We start from the raw sequence: 16,189 nt of genomic DNA, 5'->3' as shown, positions 1-16,189 counted from the left end.
CCTGCAACACCAGCCCTGCAACACCAGCCCTGCAACACCAGCCCTGCTGCAGCTTTGGCAGATGCCTGAAGTCAGCAGAGCCTTCATCAGCACACAAACCCGGACACAACCCGGCACAACACAGCACTCCAGAAGCTCCCCAAGTCTATCAGCATATAGCAGACGGCACTGAGCAAGATGCCATTCTCCACAAGAGGGCAAGAGAATGGAACAAAACTGACCTGAAAACCCCAGGCTATCCTGTAGAAGAAACAGTTTCCATTCTGGCTCCCCAGATGCTCCTTTCCCTCATGAAGGCTTGCACACACAAACACACACAGTACTTGGTTTCTAACTGGCTGTAACACACACGAAAAGGAATTCAGCTTGACATTTGGGGTCCCAATGACTAAGAACTGGAGCACAACTTGAAGAATGACCAAATGTCCTCAGCACCTTTCAGCAAGAATCGAAGTCAGCGAACAGCTCACAGGAGGCTGCACACCTCTTTGGCAAGCGCACAGAACTCACCAGCATTCTGGAGGAGCACCAGCAGGCACAGCGCTGGCTGCAGGACTGTGTGCTGCCAGGACCTGTGTCTGCATTTCTTTCTTCATGGCAGTTCTGCTCGTTACAGACCAACAGCTCACTCCAAGACCAACACAATCACAGTCTCATGAGGGGATGTGATGTGCTGTGCCCAAAAACGCAGGCTTACTTCAGTCAGGTTGTCAGTGTAAGCAACAGAGAGGATAAGTGCAAACCTCTTTTTAGATGAAAACAAAAAACAAGGCCTTACGGATTTAGAATTACCCAAACATTTTTAATAACAGCCACTGCTGCTGGTCACAGTTGGTGCTCACCTGGTCCTAGTGCTGACAGCAGGCAGGCATATTTAATTACATCACCTGCCCAATAATTAAGAGGCAAATGCAAACCAGCGGGTATCTGTTCATTTGGCATTAAAGCATTACTGCGCTGCAGCCAGATGGAGGGCCAGGAAATTGCTGTGTGCTACAAGATTTTCCCCAGGGGAATACTGCAGTTTTACTGGGAGTCACCACAATCCCCAGCATCACACCTGGAGCTGGAGAGAGGAAAGGGGGGGGTGGATTTCATTTGGATTTCACTTGCTTTGTCTTTTCCATTTTTCATCCCTTGTTACAACATCTCCGATGCCACTTGGGACCCTGCAACCCTACGCACCAAGCAAACCAAAGGGCTATTTCCATGCACAAAGGCTTTGCAGAACAAGGTGCAGGGATTACAGAGGAAGCACAGTCCTTATTTTAAGTGTCCTCCTGAATTATGGAATACGTTACAGCTGTTGTAATGCTGACCAGGGGTCAGGCCACCAGCAGGACGTGCAAGCAGAAGCCCACCAGAATGAGGGTCAGCTCCCAATCAAATCATCTTCTTGCTGAATAACCAGCACACACCCAAGCCAGCTGTGTAACCATTTCTGAGCAGCGATTTTGGAATTAAGAGCTCAGTAATTAGTTCCTTCTATATGTTTGGTAAATTTATTTAAGACAACTCATTAGGTGTCTCAGCAATTTGGAAATTACTAGGTAGTTAGAACACGTTTCCTCTTTGTGAATACTAATTATTAGAAAATAGGGCAACTGTTGTAACATTTCTTTTCATGATCCCTCTCTGAATCTGAAATCTTGCAGTCACATCTCTTTTCTCTAACAGCCTTCGGTTCAGCACAGATTGTGTTTTCACATCTAAAAATCTGGTAAAAAATAAAGAGTACTGGAAATAAATAGACTTACTGCTAAAATCCTATGGCTGTTGCTGTAACATTCAAATGAACACAGCAGCCATGCAAGACTAGGCCTCACTTGAATTACGGCATGCATTTGCTGGGTGCTACACACACAGAAGGCCTGCAGTTTAAAGATCTCTGGAAACAAAAATTATATAATCAATCACAGAATCATTAAGGTTGGAAAAGACCACTACAACCATCTATCCCAACCATCACCCCATCCCCTCTGTGCCCACTAACCATGTCCCATGCAACCTGAAAGACGAGCATCCACATCAGCAACACAGCCAAAGGCTCACATCCCTATTCTCTAAAATAACACCTGAACCACAAGGTTTGAGTAACACGCAAACTTCTCAAATTCTATTTTTTGATTCAAGCCACAGAAGAGTGAAAATCTGTCTGGGAACACTCTGACGTGTGTTTTATTCCAGCTGCTGGTAGGGAGGAGCGCGATGGAGCCAACAGCTGAACACCTCTAGCTCTGGTTTTGCTTTAATCTCTGCAGCTGGTCCCTCTTTTCCACAGTAGCTATTCAGAAGACCCAGGAGAGAAAAAAAGGTGGTTTTTTAGTGATAAAAGATACCATGCTAAAGCTGCTACAGTTTAAAAAAAAGCTGCTTTATTCGTTTCTAATTACTTTGGCTCTTGAAAGCATCAAGTGATCCTCACAAGGCTCCAGGGAAGCTACTGCTGTTGGGCTTTATGGCACCTGATAATAATATAGCAGCTAATAAAAATGCACCTGTTATCCTAAGTGAACTCCGCTGGAAGCAAACCCTGTATCTGTCCCCAGGAGCACAATGGAAGGCAGGAATGTTCCTCATCCTTGTGAAAAGAAGAGCCAAGTACTGTCCCCAGACCACACATAACCATGCTGCCAGCCATGCCAGTGGCTGGGCCAGCCTTGCAGAATGAAGTCCTGGTACTCACACCTCCTCAGCTCCTCACACCAACACTCCAGTATCCCAAGCACGTCTGTAAATATCAGGGCCGTTTTCCTCTGCTGGCAGTGATGGAGAGCTCCTGGTGACAGCAGCAGAGCACTTCTGTAGACACATCTACATCTAACTCCTCTCTACAACACCAAGAGCATTGAAGTCAGAGATCTGGGAGAGCATAATCTCATGCAATTATCTGCTTCTGATTAAGTTCATTCCTGACACCTTTTGCCCTCCTGACCTGGCACTCAACCCCACGTGCCGCACCACCACCCCTCGCACACACCAGGCTGCAGCTGCCCTCAGCTTCACTTCCCTCCAAGTCAGGCCAGAGGGGTATTGAGACTTTTATGAATCACCCCCTCCCCCCTTTTTTTTTCCAGTGAACTGAAGAGGGAGAGCCATGTTATCACCACAGGCGTAAGATCACTCAAGCTTATCACATGTTTGAAGCCATTCCCAGGAAGCACACCCCAAAATGGCAGCTGGGTGTGCAACTGATGGGGCCCTGCCTGCTGCTGACAGCCAGGAGAGCAGGCAAGAAGGCCACCACCGACCTACAGGGGCAATGAGCATCCCACTGGGGCTCCCTCCCATCCACTGTCCACAAGGTCTTCCTCAGCCTTGCAGGAAAACACAGCTCTGCTTGGGTTGCCAATAGGCACAGAAGAAAGACATCAGCCCCAAAGCAAGAACAGTCAATACATTAGCTTCAAAATATTATAAATATGAGAAAAGGAGTGGAATTTTCCTCAAGACCCCATTGCCAGGAAGCTCCTAGCCACCTGGCTGCTTTCATGGCATGCTTCTCCTTATTCAACTCAACAACTCGCATCTTTTTAAGGATTTTTATGATTACAGCGTCCCAATTTCCTTCTAGCGTGGTGTCACCACTTCCCACACCATCAGACTTCGTACAACCAAAATAACCCCGAATATTCCTTTTTATTTTTCAAACAGAAGCTGTTTGGAACACGCTGAACTGTCTAACAACGTGACACGAAGCTGATTCGACGCAACCACGGCAATGGTGCTCCAGCACAGGGCTGGCCTTGCCCACCCATTAGACACAACCAGAAGGGCAGATGCAACCAGACCCGCAGTGCTGTGGGGTACCAGGTATTCTGCTCTGTACCAGGCCTGTTTCACAGAAATCAAATGCCAAATAGCACACACTTTGTGATCTGCCACTAAGAAAGCTGGTGGGCAGCCAAACTCCTTTATTACCAGCGGGCTGCAGCTCTCTGCTGTGACAAGTTATATTTAGGTGGCAATGACTTCCTCTGAAGTCATCCCATCCGCTCTGCCTATGCCCACCTCTTACAGGTTTTGCTAAAGGCCCCACCAGGGCACAAAAAATCAGAACCCAAACAGGCTTGCATCTTCAAGGTAATTATAGGAAAATTACTTTGTTTAAAATACTCACGCTGTGTAGCGAATGGGAAAGAATTGTGCCATGCTGTTACAGTATTGTTGGAATGAATTTCACGCTGCTTAACTTTAGCCAAGCAACAGAGAGGGTTTGGGCTGAGGTTCGGTTTGTTGTGCTGCTCTGTGGTTTTAATTAGCTGCCTTTTTCCTTCCACAAGCTTCCAAACTGGGAGGTTTAGGAAGCCAATAACCAGCGCTTCTGAGCAGAGCACTTCGCTTTTTGTTTCTTTGTACAATTTCCTCTCTTTCTTTCCCAGAAGCCTTCCTTCAGCTGCTAAAATCTCTTCCTATCTTTATGTGATGGTAATTAGAGGTCTTTTCCAACCTTAACAACTCTGTGTTTCTTGCAGCAAGGACCAACTTCCACAATGACACACCTGCCAAAGCAGCAGTAAGCTGTTCCACACTGCTGGGAATATCTCAATAAGAAAAAGCCCTAATTTTCTAAATACCGTGCCTTCTGTAAATAGCAACCTCTTTCCCAAAAATCTTGCAATCTAACAACCGTACATGCTGAGAGCAAAATAGAAGTGAAAGGGCATCTTGCTGTCACCCACAGAGGTAATATCGGAGTGGAACTTAATTGCAGTGATTAGTGCAGGGCAACGAGGACGTCCCAGGCCTGCGGGCTGCTGCCCGCCTAGGCTGTGCAACAGGCATTGAGCACACATTCCCAGCACACGTTCCCAGGCAAACCGGGTGGTTAAGCACTGACACACAAAACTGGGTATTAGTCTGTGTTTAAAATGCACGAGCGTTTCGAGAGGTACATGTCGTCCTCACAGGCCCACCAGCCCACAAAGGTTCAGCATGGACAGTGAGACCAACCAAACCCCAAGGGTACAGAGAAATCTGGGCATGCTGCTGGGAAAACCTCTCTGGATATGGATATCTCCACTGTTGGGGTCAACTGGGAATGCACCACGTTACATCAGGCAGAAATACAAAGCCAATGCCTTAAGTCCATGTCTACACTCCAGACACTGTAGTATTTTTTCCAAAGACAGCACGGTCTGAATGTGCTTTCCCAAATTTTTATGACTCCCACAAATGTACAATGTAGAATTCAAATGGTTTGTCATACAACAGCATGACAGTTATTTAGGGGGTTAATAAACAGAAACTAGAAACTCCAAGTTGCAACCTTGTTTTTTAAGCATTATCTCAAAATGGATTCCTAATTAAATGGCTTGGAAGAAACAAGAGCTTAATACTTCCCATTACTGGCATCCCGTAAGCATTTCAACAAGAAGAAAATCCCCAAGGAATCACTACCATACCCACAACATCTATGAGTTGGCAAAAGCAATACAAGAGAAAGACACCGAGAGCCGACTCTGCAAAAGGCTCCATCTCTACCAACATTCCCACATGCAATCAGTGATACGGATCTGCAGTAAGAGCAAAGAGCTCTGGCTGAAGCACCGGGATAATACTGTTCACTGAAAGAGGGAAAAAAAGGATTGTCAGCAGAGAAACCTGCCAAAATCTTGAGACGACTTAAAACCTGTATTTAGCCTTAAGCTTTTGCCATTATTTTGGGATATTCTGTAAGACGTACATCTGCTCCAAAACACGTTACTGTGTCAGGGGTTTTGCTGATGTCCTACAAATCCATACTGAGATGTAAGCAGAAAGGCAGACAGGGAACGTGAGTGGTGCTAGAGTGAAGCCAAGGCCTGGGCAAAGGTCTGAGTATATCCAGAAATCAGCATTTAAAGATCCACTAGCAGAAAAGGAGAAACGCAGGTAAAGAACCGAAGTCCAAAAGATAAAACTCCGAAGCAGAGTGGCTGAAAGTGCTTTTGCCTGTGAGCCCCACACAGTGCCAGCAGGAATAGCAGGCTTCCATCAGATGCACCCTTTGATCAGCACGTTTCCTGTGCCATGAGCTCTTGCTGTCAGCCCTGGGGTTGAACCTCTTCTAGGAGTCAGTTTGTGCTTGGCTGCAGTGCCTGCTGTGCACATCCTGCTACCCACAGCACAAAACCTGCAGAATTCAATTGCTACAGAGCTCTCTCCCTGTCTGTTGTGTAAAGCCCTGTCTGCCATCAGCTCCACCAGGCTGCAGCGTCGCCATGGCGTGGCAAAGCAGTACCTCTCCCTGAGCCCAGCATCCTGCCAGCAGGCCGGACTGCTCCACATATCTGTATCTGAACTGCCCTAACACCAGCCCTTCTACATCTTTCCATACTGCAGTCCTTAGGTCAGCCTGCAAGCTGGAAAAGAACAGGGCAAACCATAGTACTGAAACAGCAAAGCCAAATTAGTAAGAGGTACCCAAGAAGTAAGAGGAACAAAGCACTGAGCCTTACGGAAGAGCATCTCCCTGTCACCCTGAAGCAGCTGTCAGCGGAGCACTGCTCAACAGCTCATACAGATCCCCACCACTTGACCAGAGGGACAAACAGCAGCTGCTATGAGGAGAAAGCAGACAGGAATGAGGTCTGGCTTGTCCCCACGGGCAGCCTCCGCTTCTTGCAGAGCAAAGCGCTCGGGGCCAGGCTGTGTCAGCAGCACTGCGGAGCACAGGCAGAGCAGGGTTTGCTCTAGGAGAAAAGAAAGAAATGAAATGAAAAGGGGGTGGAAAAAAACAAGGCCTCTCGATCCCTAGAGACTGCAGCATAGATCCAGGCAGGCAGGCAGCCACTCCGGAAACCACTCTGATGATTTTCTTCCTGGAAAGGTTTGATGGGTGAAGGATGGCTAATCTTCCTCCAGCTGCTGGGAATGAGCACTGCTATAAGCAATGCAGAACTGCAGTTGGGTGAAGAGACAACACAACCAATGGGAGGAAGTATTTAATGGCTGGAAGAACTGAGCAGGAATCAGGACTTTGGGGCTGCACCTCCCTGAAATACGTTAGCCTAGCTCCACTGAAACCTAGGCACTCACTTTCATCCCCTAGCTCAGCTCTGGCCCCAGGTTTCAGAGTTAACAGGTATGTGTGAGGCCAGCTCAGATTCGAAACATTCAGAAGCAGTCCAAGAAGCAGGGCTAAGGAGAACATTCCTCTCACAGAATAGCTTCCAGCACAACAACGCCACAGTGCTTTATCTACTTTCTTGTTATCCTGAGGATACAAAGGGTTCTTCTTCTGCATGAAAAGGAAGGGATCATGACCTTATTAATAGTTTCTGTTGGGGAATGGAAAATATTGGGTTCTGACACCAAGTAAATTCCAACAGTCTTTTATAAACAAAATGTTTGGTTATGAAGAAAGACATGAAATACCTGGGCAGATCTCCATTCGCCTGAAGGCTTCCTGCCATTCCACAGATAGCAGCTACACACACAGCAGCTCAGTAAGAAGCTTCCTCCTGCAGGCCCCGAGAAGCACAGAAGTACAGCACCATTGGGTGCACGCCTGGGCACCTTAGCAATAGGTTTTAGTATGTTGCATAGCATTATACTGTCACTGTAATGACAATCACAGCTATCCCCAAGGTCTCATGACTATAACTTCAAATTGGGTCAATGCCAGAACACGCTTGGCCTGAAGCAGCTAACGACCCAAGATGTCTTTTGTCTTCAGATGTATAAAACCAATGGCTGAGGATCAACCAAAGCATTCAGAGCCCGGGGCCGCACGCACAAAGAATCATTCGATGTGGCGATTTCATTCCTGGCTGACCTCAGTTAGTAACAACATTATCAGCAAAGCTCTCATCCTGCACGTGCTTTCTCAGTATAACATAAACTCGTTATTTCCAATCTTCCATATGTATACAGAGCAGCTACCAGGAGGCAGGGTACCTTTCTCCATGAAGCACAGTGCTCTGCCCATGAAACACATGGAAATGTGGGCACGGTGCTAATGGGTCAGGGTTGGTGATTTGGGATGTCTTTTCCAGCCTGACTAGTGCCTCTATGAAATACATGCAGCCCTGGAGCTGCCAGTGAGCATTCCTCCCATGCCAATGCAGTTTGATTTGGAGAGTACACACAGCACCAGGCACTCCTCCCCTCTCTCAAGAAACAATAGAGGAAAATGAGAGGCTCAGAAAGAACACGAAGAATAGCCAAACACAGTGGGAAAGTGTGCGGACAGAGAGAAAGCAAAGCAGCAAGGAAAGCTTTTGTGGGTAGAGGACCCATCATGCAAAGCCCTCACACTAATGCCTGCCCAACACAAAGCCTACATCGTAACCGAATGAGCTACCAGGGGGAGATCCAGCGCCTCTGTTTTAAAGACAAAAAGGTTTCACAGTGGAAAGGCACGAATTTGATAAAAAGCCACATGCTATACTCAGAACAGAGGAGTCAAGCTAAACATTTAACAACGCCTTAAGTATTGTAATAGATAGAAGTCTTCGGTGTAGTTACAACCAATGGCAGCACCAGCACAAAATGACATCCAATGCCAATTTTCAAAGCCAAAGTCAAATTATTAATTCAATTCAGCAAAACAACTTCTGTGTATCCACCACCATCCCATAAATTTTCTGTGTCTAACGGGAGACATTCCAGACTGTGGCTCTTCCTCTCCTACACTCCCACTCATGCTGCATGTTTACATACAGTAGACCTAATATAATAAAGGGAAAGATTACTTAATGCATCACTAAAAACCCATTCTGGAATGTAACACCAGAACACTTCCTACCACTCTGCTCCTTCAGACAGTACGTAAACAGCAACAGATTACCCCCACCACTGGATTCTGATCCGCTGTGAGCTCGGCCATAACTGATACTTCTTCACCTAAGGACGAAGCCGGAGCACATCAGCATCAGATGAGATCACGACAGATTGTTCTGGAAGATTAAATTCAGTTGTGGTATCTCATGACAAAGCTACCTCAGCAAAGAGTAACTTGCCAGAATGCGCCGTTTTCCCAAGCAGAGAGCAGTATTCCTCAGGGGATGCATTAATCTCAGGAGGAACACGGCTTAAAAGATATCATCACGGAATCCTGCACTGGATTGTAAAGAAATAGAAAAGAGGATAACCATTAGGAACCCAATGTTGTTCTCTGGGTTCTTACGATAACAGATGAGAGGACAGAAGGTTCTGAAACAGCTGTTTGACTGCACAGGTGAGAGGCCTTTGGGTTGTGCCCAGCCATCCCCATGGGCAGTTCATCCCCAGGAACAGAGAGCCAAGGGCTCACCCATGGCCATCACCCAACAGTGAGAGCCCATGGGGATCCATAGGAGAAGGGAAGAAGCCCAGTGTGGAAAAAAACAGGAGAGGACTTGCAGGGAAAACAGATTTGGTTCAAGTGGAATTGTCTCAAAATAGAAAGGCCTGCAAAGCTTTATATGAAGTGTTAGCAGCTCGCTCAGACATGTGCTTCACCACTTCAGTGCTCAGCAAGATGATACATAGTGCTTTTTCCCCATGATTTCCTCCATGTTGCTGCAATAAATCACATCCCCCGCCAGCCCGCGTTCTCCATGCTGGTGAAAGAGCACAGCCAAACAGCTTCAGATCCATAGCTCATGCAGCTTCTGCACTACCTGATGCTCTTAAGGAAAACGCCACAAGGAACGAGCCTTTCAGAGCACAACCTGTGGCCTGCTGATCTGAAACAGTCCTTTCCTAAAAATAAATCACCCCCTTTCTTGCTGACACGGCCAGCTTTAGGCAGAGATGGAAAATGCAGACTGAAGTCCTGTGCGTGCACGAATTCAGGGAGAGGGAAGGGATGCAGGATCTGGCAGCACACACCGAGCCACGGTGCCATGCTGGACGTGGAGAGCTGCCCAGCTCACCCACCCCTCTCCTGGCTCAAGGACTGCTCTCTCATGCCTTCATTTGTGGAGGAGAGATCCCTCCCAATGCTCAGCAACAGTGACGGGCACAAAGGAGTTCCCCAGCAAGCCACCACTAAGGGAGATGCTCCAGGTTTACAAAGCTCTGCTCTGGCTTATGAACAAGAAGCCCCAGTAAGGTAGGGCAGTCAAATGGCAGGGCGCACTGGAGCAGTGGCAGGGAGCTGGAAGCAGGGGCACTGCTGGCACAACACAGCCCAGCAAAGCACTGTGGAAAAATACAGACTGGGATCTGAGGGAACTTTGTGAGCAAATCTCAACACCACCTGCGAACTCAGCACTCAGCCAGCTGAACGGCGTTCTGAAGTTAATTACTGGATTCCAAATGACCACCAGCAGTTGTCAGGCTGTCCTGCTTGCAAAGCAATCTGTGTTTGTGCACGTGGCTGATTTTAAAGCCAGGCTCTACTATCTCTGTGAATGCACACTCAAAAGAAAATCATCTAACAGCTCAGTATCTCACAAGCAGAATGTGTTTTGGGGAGATAGAGAAGCAAGCCATGACATCAGCAAATCTAAGGCTAAGCTTGTCCCCTTGCCATTTGTTACTTCTGCACCAAGAGCTGTGCTCCCCCTCAGATGCCCTTGAGCTCAGGGAGCTGTTGATGCTTCCCAGCAGGCGCATTTCCACAACCCAGATGAGCACACTTGTGAGAAGCCCTCATCACCTCGGCTGCATGCCACGGTCACCCAAGAGGTCACCAGGAGGATGGCCCTGGCACCAGACATGCCATCCCATCCAGTGAGTGCCTACACTTACACACAGCTGAGTCTGAATGCATGCACTTAGCTATTCCCCATAGCTTCTCCTTTTGGTTAGATGACACGATCACTTCGCTTGTGTTTTGTTTGCTTGCTACTTTAATGTATTTTTGGTGAGAAAAAAAAAATCCCTATGGAAACAGCAGATGTTAATTTGTAAAAACATTATTCATGCTGGAAGTTCTATTTGACTGCTGCACTATCAACAACATTATGCTTAACGGAGGAGCAGAGTCAGGTACAAAACCATTCTAGAAGTGAGCACAAACATCAGACACAGTAACAACAGCTATTGCTGGAGCAGCATAAGGACTTGGAAATTTTAGCAGGAAGAAAACACAAAGACCCAAGCAAACCTGCAAACGGCAAACAAGCCAACTTCCCAGCTCTGTCACAAAAGAAACGTGTTAGGCAGATGATGATTCATTAGTTGAAGCAATCTATTAAGAGCTAATGGAAACAGATTTGAAACTACTTCAACCATGTAAAAGACAAATCTTGATGACAATTCAATAGGTGTCACAGACAGAGGATAATCTCTCACGAACAGAAGTTATCTGACACATTCTCACTGAAGACAGACCTTAGTGTGCACTTGAAACCAGAAGAAAACAGCATGGGAATTGGAGCCCTGTGGGACCCCACAGAACCTCCAGTGCTGCCCCATGACATGAGCCCTCCTGAAGGACACCATCACCAGATCGAGATTACTAACTTGCCACCTTCAGCTTGAACATTTCAGAAGGAATCTACGGAAGCAATGCTCCCACCAACACCAGAACCCTTTTAAGCCCGTTGGAAATCCCCAATTTTATTTGACAGCTGTACAAAGCCTTCTGCCTGGTCTCAGCTACACATCACACAAAGGTGTTCCACAAGATGAATTCAGTATTGGAGAACTCCCCACGCTAACTGGCTCTGGGATGAAAGACTTGAGTTTCCACGCAGCCCTACACAGCAGTGCTGGAGGGCAGTTTGCAAGCAAATGGCATGCAAAGCCTAAGTCTTGACAATTTCACCAACAGGAAGAGTTCTGGAATATAATCGCCCAAGACAAGGATGAAAAATATTTCTCTGTATGTGTTTTGCTTATTTCTTATATTGAACTTACTGAAGTGGAAGAGATACGCAGGGCAATACACGACTGTCTTCCTCCTGCTCCAGAGAAGGATCACGCAGAGACCAAGCATCGATTCCAAGCAGTGTTTGCATTCCTATAATCGTGATCTTCTGCTTAAGCAGCACTCAGAAATCTTCTGGTCTCAACTGCTTTGAAAGAGAGCCTACACTAGCACAAGAAGTGACTGACCAGCATGAGGAGCTGTGTGTGAACTCAGGAACAGCAGTGCAGCTCACAGTATTGTGCTCCTGATCCAGCACTCTGACCCGAGGACTCTCAGCAGTGTCTCAAAATCCACACGCAGGAACTGCAGACAGCTTTCACATGGATGCCACATGAAACTTTTGCACAGTGGAACAAAGTGCCCTGTGTCTCAGCAGCCTCTTTTCTGGCTCCTGGACCAAACACAGATGCCAGCTAGCTCTGGCAGCAGCTTTCCCTCCCCCAACTTGCAGGAAAGTGCACCACTGGTGCACCGGTACAACAGGATGGCTGCAAGCACAGCTTTCAAACAAGATGCATGATGGAAAGCCGTTAGCACTGTGGATGCAGTGCACACCTAGCACACACATACTGAGGGACCACGTTGCTATACCCTCACACCATGCACTGCACTGCCAGATGCGGTCTCCCAGCTCCCTGAAACAACCCTGCCATGGTGGGCTTCTGTATACAAGTCCCTCAGAGCCCTTTTAATGGCAGACTCTGAAGACTGCCTACCAGGGGATGCCTCACAGCTGGACAGGCCTTGTTAACACCAAAGGACTCCCAAAATCTGAAATGCTTCTGGGCACAAATCCCACTGAAACGTTTACTTAATTTGTTGTGATATGGAGCTTGAACTCACACAGTACCTTTGAGTGAAGCAAGTGCATTGTTGGCTTACAAAGCAGTAAATGTGATGCCCTGCTTCCCCAGTGCCCCAGAGTCACTCTGGCACCCGGAGCAGGCTGCAGGGATAGAAAGGAGACAAAGGAAACGCAAAACAAGGCTGGATGCAGACTAAAGACTAAGAGGAGTGAAATAAATAAATAAATAAATAAATAACGCAGATCATATGCAAGGCTTAGGGACAGGAGAAAAAGCATACAGTTAAAGCAGGGCACAGAAAGACAGCTCAGAGCGAGTGTGAATTATCTGCCACCCCAAATGATGGAAGACAACATGAAAGGGGAACTGGCATTACTGAACAGAGAAGCACACATGCAGCAAGCACTGCAGGCCATCACTGGCTTTGCCCATCACTGTGGAGCTGGCAGCCACTGCCACAACCGCTGCTTCAGAGGAAATGAGGATTTTACAGGAAACATGGTTTCTTACAGAAAAGTTGTGTTAAAAGTCTGTTCCTGAAGAAGATGGAGTTTGTGCTGCAGCTGGGAGGTTCTGTGCCAACACACCAAGCAGCATGCAGATCTTTCCTCACCATAAATACCATCACAGGGATTAGTTCTCAACTGGGAGGGTAAAACCATGATTCTCTTATGCAATGGACATCGCCAGCGCTAACAGTGATCTGGTGCCCTCTTCTCCTGGAATCAAGAACTTAAGATGCCTGTTTCATACAAGGCAAATAAGTTTTCAAGCCCCAACAGTGACCTTGTTTACTAAAAAAGCTACCCAAAGCACTACAACCAGCCTGCAGTATCCCCCAGATCAGACAGGGCAGGGCAACAAAGCCACAACTGTCATTAGGATGATGCCTGAACTTTGTGTTCATTGCACGCGTACTCACATCTATGCAAGTTGTTTACACCTCTCTTTCTGCTGTTCCTCAGCACGCCTAGTGCTTTTTGCATACAACCACCAGCATTTCTTCCAACTTGAACAGTGTAATTTTCCTCCTCCAAAAAGCCTCGCGCTAGCTAGTGCATCATCTGCTTGGCATTAATCATCACAGCTGGTAATGGATTGTAATAGCCATGCACACACTGAACCCATTTCTTTCTCTAAATGTAATATAAATAAATACGTATTTTTGCATTCGTTTCATATATACACACAAACACACCATAATAATAACTTCAGCTGAAAAAAAAGAAGAAACCATCATTGACGTATCAGTTCAGTCTTAGAAAAACACCATCTTTCCTCCTGGATTGAATAGGAAAGAAGGGCTGCCTGGGAGAGCCCCAGCATGCAGCCAGCTGCCCTCTAAGGCCGAGAGATCCTATGTGCCCCCCAGCTGCAACACAGCCCCCACTGTGGAGAACACTATGAGTACAGCCTGCCAGCAAAGCAACAAAACACACCACGTCCTTGTGTTAGTTCACATTTCTTGCAGTGTTCTTACACGAGGCCACCACAACAGGAAACTGCTGCATGAGTTTCCTAAGGGCAGATACCTACTTTAGGAAGATGCTAACTGTACTAGAGTGACTCATCTTGGTATGATTTATTTTGTGCTAAAAGTATTTCAAGTAGCACAAGTACTCGATCACACCTCCCTGTGCTTCAGGGGATAAAAGTACAGCAAGTCCAGGATAGCAGCTCCCATCTCACAGAATCACAGAATGGTTGGGTTGGAAGGGACCTCAAGGATCACAAAGCTCCAACACGCAGGGCCACCAACCTCCACATTTCACAGCAGCCCAGGCTGCCCAGGGCCCCATCCAACCTGGCCTTGAACACCTCCAGGGATGGACGGGGCATCACAGCCTCTCTGAGCAGCTGTTCCAGCACCTCACCACTCTCATAGCAAAGAACTTCCCCCTGCCACCCAACCTAAATCTTCCCTCCCTCAACTTCAAAGCATTTCTCTTTGTCCTGTTGTCATCTACCCTTTCAAAGAGTTGACAGATCTCCCTCAGTTCAGCAGCTGCACCTTCCAGCTCTAAAGCCCAGACGGTACTGACAGCTCTTCTTTCCTCTTTGCACACTCAGTTATTTTCCCTTACCCACAGGAAAACACTGTCCTCGATCTGGTTTTTGCTGTATTAATTCCATTACACAGGCTCTCTCTGGCTAGCAAGCATTGCTCCAGTGCCTCACCACTCTACCTGTTTGCCAGCACGCTGCCCCAGTTGGCATTCCTAAATCATGAATCGGAAGCCCCAATAACAGTAAGGTATAGCACTGTAAGTAAGCAGTGTGGGAGCATAGAGCAAAGCAGCACCTGGGGAACGGTACCTGCCTGTGTTTGTGCCTCTGAGGATTGTGGTCTCTTGCTTTTCTGCACAGCTATCAGCTGTCTGTGCTGTTTTCAGGGCTCAGTCTGCCTTATTCTTACACAAAAGCCAAAATTCTCACCTATTCCCACGATTCTAGAAGCCCACTGATAATACTTGAGAATGCTAAGAGACTGTGAAGTTACAAAAGCTGTCAACACCGTTACCACCAGCTAACTAAGAGAGCATAAAGAAACCTCAGCAATTACTTCTTTCCACTGGCGGCCACAAACATCCGAAGGTCCACTGCCCCATCCCAGCAGTGCTGCAGCCCACAGGGCATCTGTGTGGCTGCACAGCTCCGCTTCACTGCCTTTATACAAACCGCTTTACCTGAACGAAGAGCAAGCAGAGCACCCCTCACTGCGATACACTGCGATACACGCACGCACCTCGGGAGCGCCCGGAGCCCAACCAGCGGGGCTGCGCTCTTTGGAGACCTTTAAAACCCGGCTTCTGCAGACGAAGCACCACCCAGCAGCGAGACCCCTCAGCCAGGCTGCCGTGTTTCAATCTTCTCAAGAGCAAACCTGCACTTCGGGGAAGATCTATTTTACCAACACGTGCCCTGAGAAGCTCCCAGGGATTCCCGCTCTGCTTTCTGCGCACATAAACACCGCGCGGGGTCCCAGACGTGGCTCTGAAGGAACCGGCAGACGCCTGGTTCTGAAGCAAACACAGCGCGACGGCGGCCAGCCGCGAGGGCGAGAGCCGCGCATCCCAGCCCGCTTCCTAACGGCCCCGGAGCGGCGCAGCTGGAAGGGACGCGGCGGCATGAAGGGCTCCGGCACTCCGACACGCCGCAAGCCCCGCTCACCGGCACGGATCGCGCCGCTCTCCGCAGAGCCCGCGCGTCGCGCCGCGCACACCCGCACTGACGCACCCTCCGCTCCGTGCCGCGATCCGCCGCTCGCCGAGGCGGCCGCAGCGCCTTATGTAACGCGGCCGCCCCGCGCCCCGCGCCCCGCGCCGCCGGGCCGGGAACGTGGGGCGGCCCGGGCGGGAGGGCAGCGGCGCGTTGCGTAACGGCGCCCCGCGGCACTCACCGCCTCCGAGTCTTCAAATCCATGCAGGTACAAATTGTCGTACATGGAGCTCCGCGGACGCCGGGCGCCTCTCGAGGTGCGGAACCGGCCGCTGCGAAGGGCGGCGGGGGGCCGAGAGCGGGCGGAGGCCTGTGCGGCGCGGGCCCGAGCCTGCCCTCTCAGCGCTGCGGACGCCCCAGCCGCGCGGCGCCGCCT

The 16,189-nt window shown here is 48.5% G+C and overlaps 1 protein-coding gene across 4 annotated transcripts in view; it reads right to left on the bottom strand.

Annotated features, from left to right (window-relative positions):
* The window catches only part of CACNB4 (calcium voltage-gated channel auxiliary subunit beta 4), a 44,511-nt gene extending 28,418 nt beyond the window's left edge, over nucleotides 1-16,093 (bottom strand). For all 4 annotated transcript variants that reach the window (XR_006180291.1, XR_006180292.1, XR_006180293.1 and 1 more), the window contains exon 1: nucleotides 15,995-16,093. Coding sequence is in view for 1 of the 4 variants with exons in the window: in XM_042877678.1 (XP_042733612.1) it covers nucleotides 15,995-16,039 (45 nt within the window). In the remaining 3 variants the exon portion in view is untranslated. The remainder of the gene's footprint in view (nucleotides 1-15,994) is intronic.
* Between the last annotated feature and the right edge of the window lie 96 nt (nucleotides 16,094-16,189).

This window comes from Lagopus leucura, unplaced genomic scaffold (assembly GCF_019238085.1).
Source record: "Lagopus leucura isolate 7727_CA_CO unplaced genomic scaffold, USGS_WTPT01 Super-Scaffold_100019, whole genome shotgun sequence".
Taxonomy (NCBI): domain Eukaryota; kingdom Metazoa; phylum Chordata; class Aves; order Galliformes; family Phasianidae; genus Lagopus; species Lagopus leucura.
The sequence above is the reverse complement of the archived record's forward strand: the minus strand, read 5'-3'. Positions and strand labels throughout refer to the sequence as shown.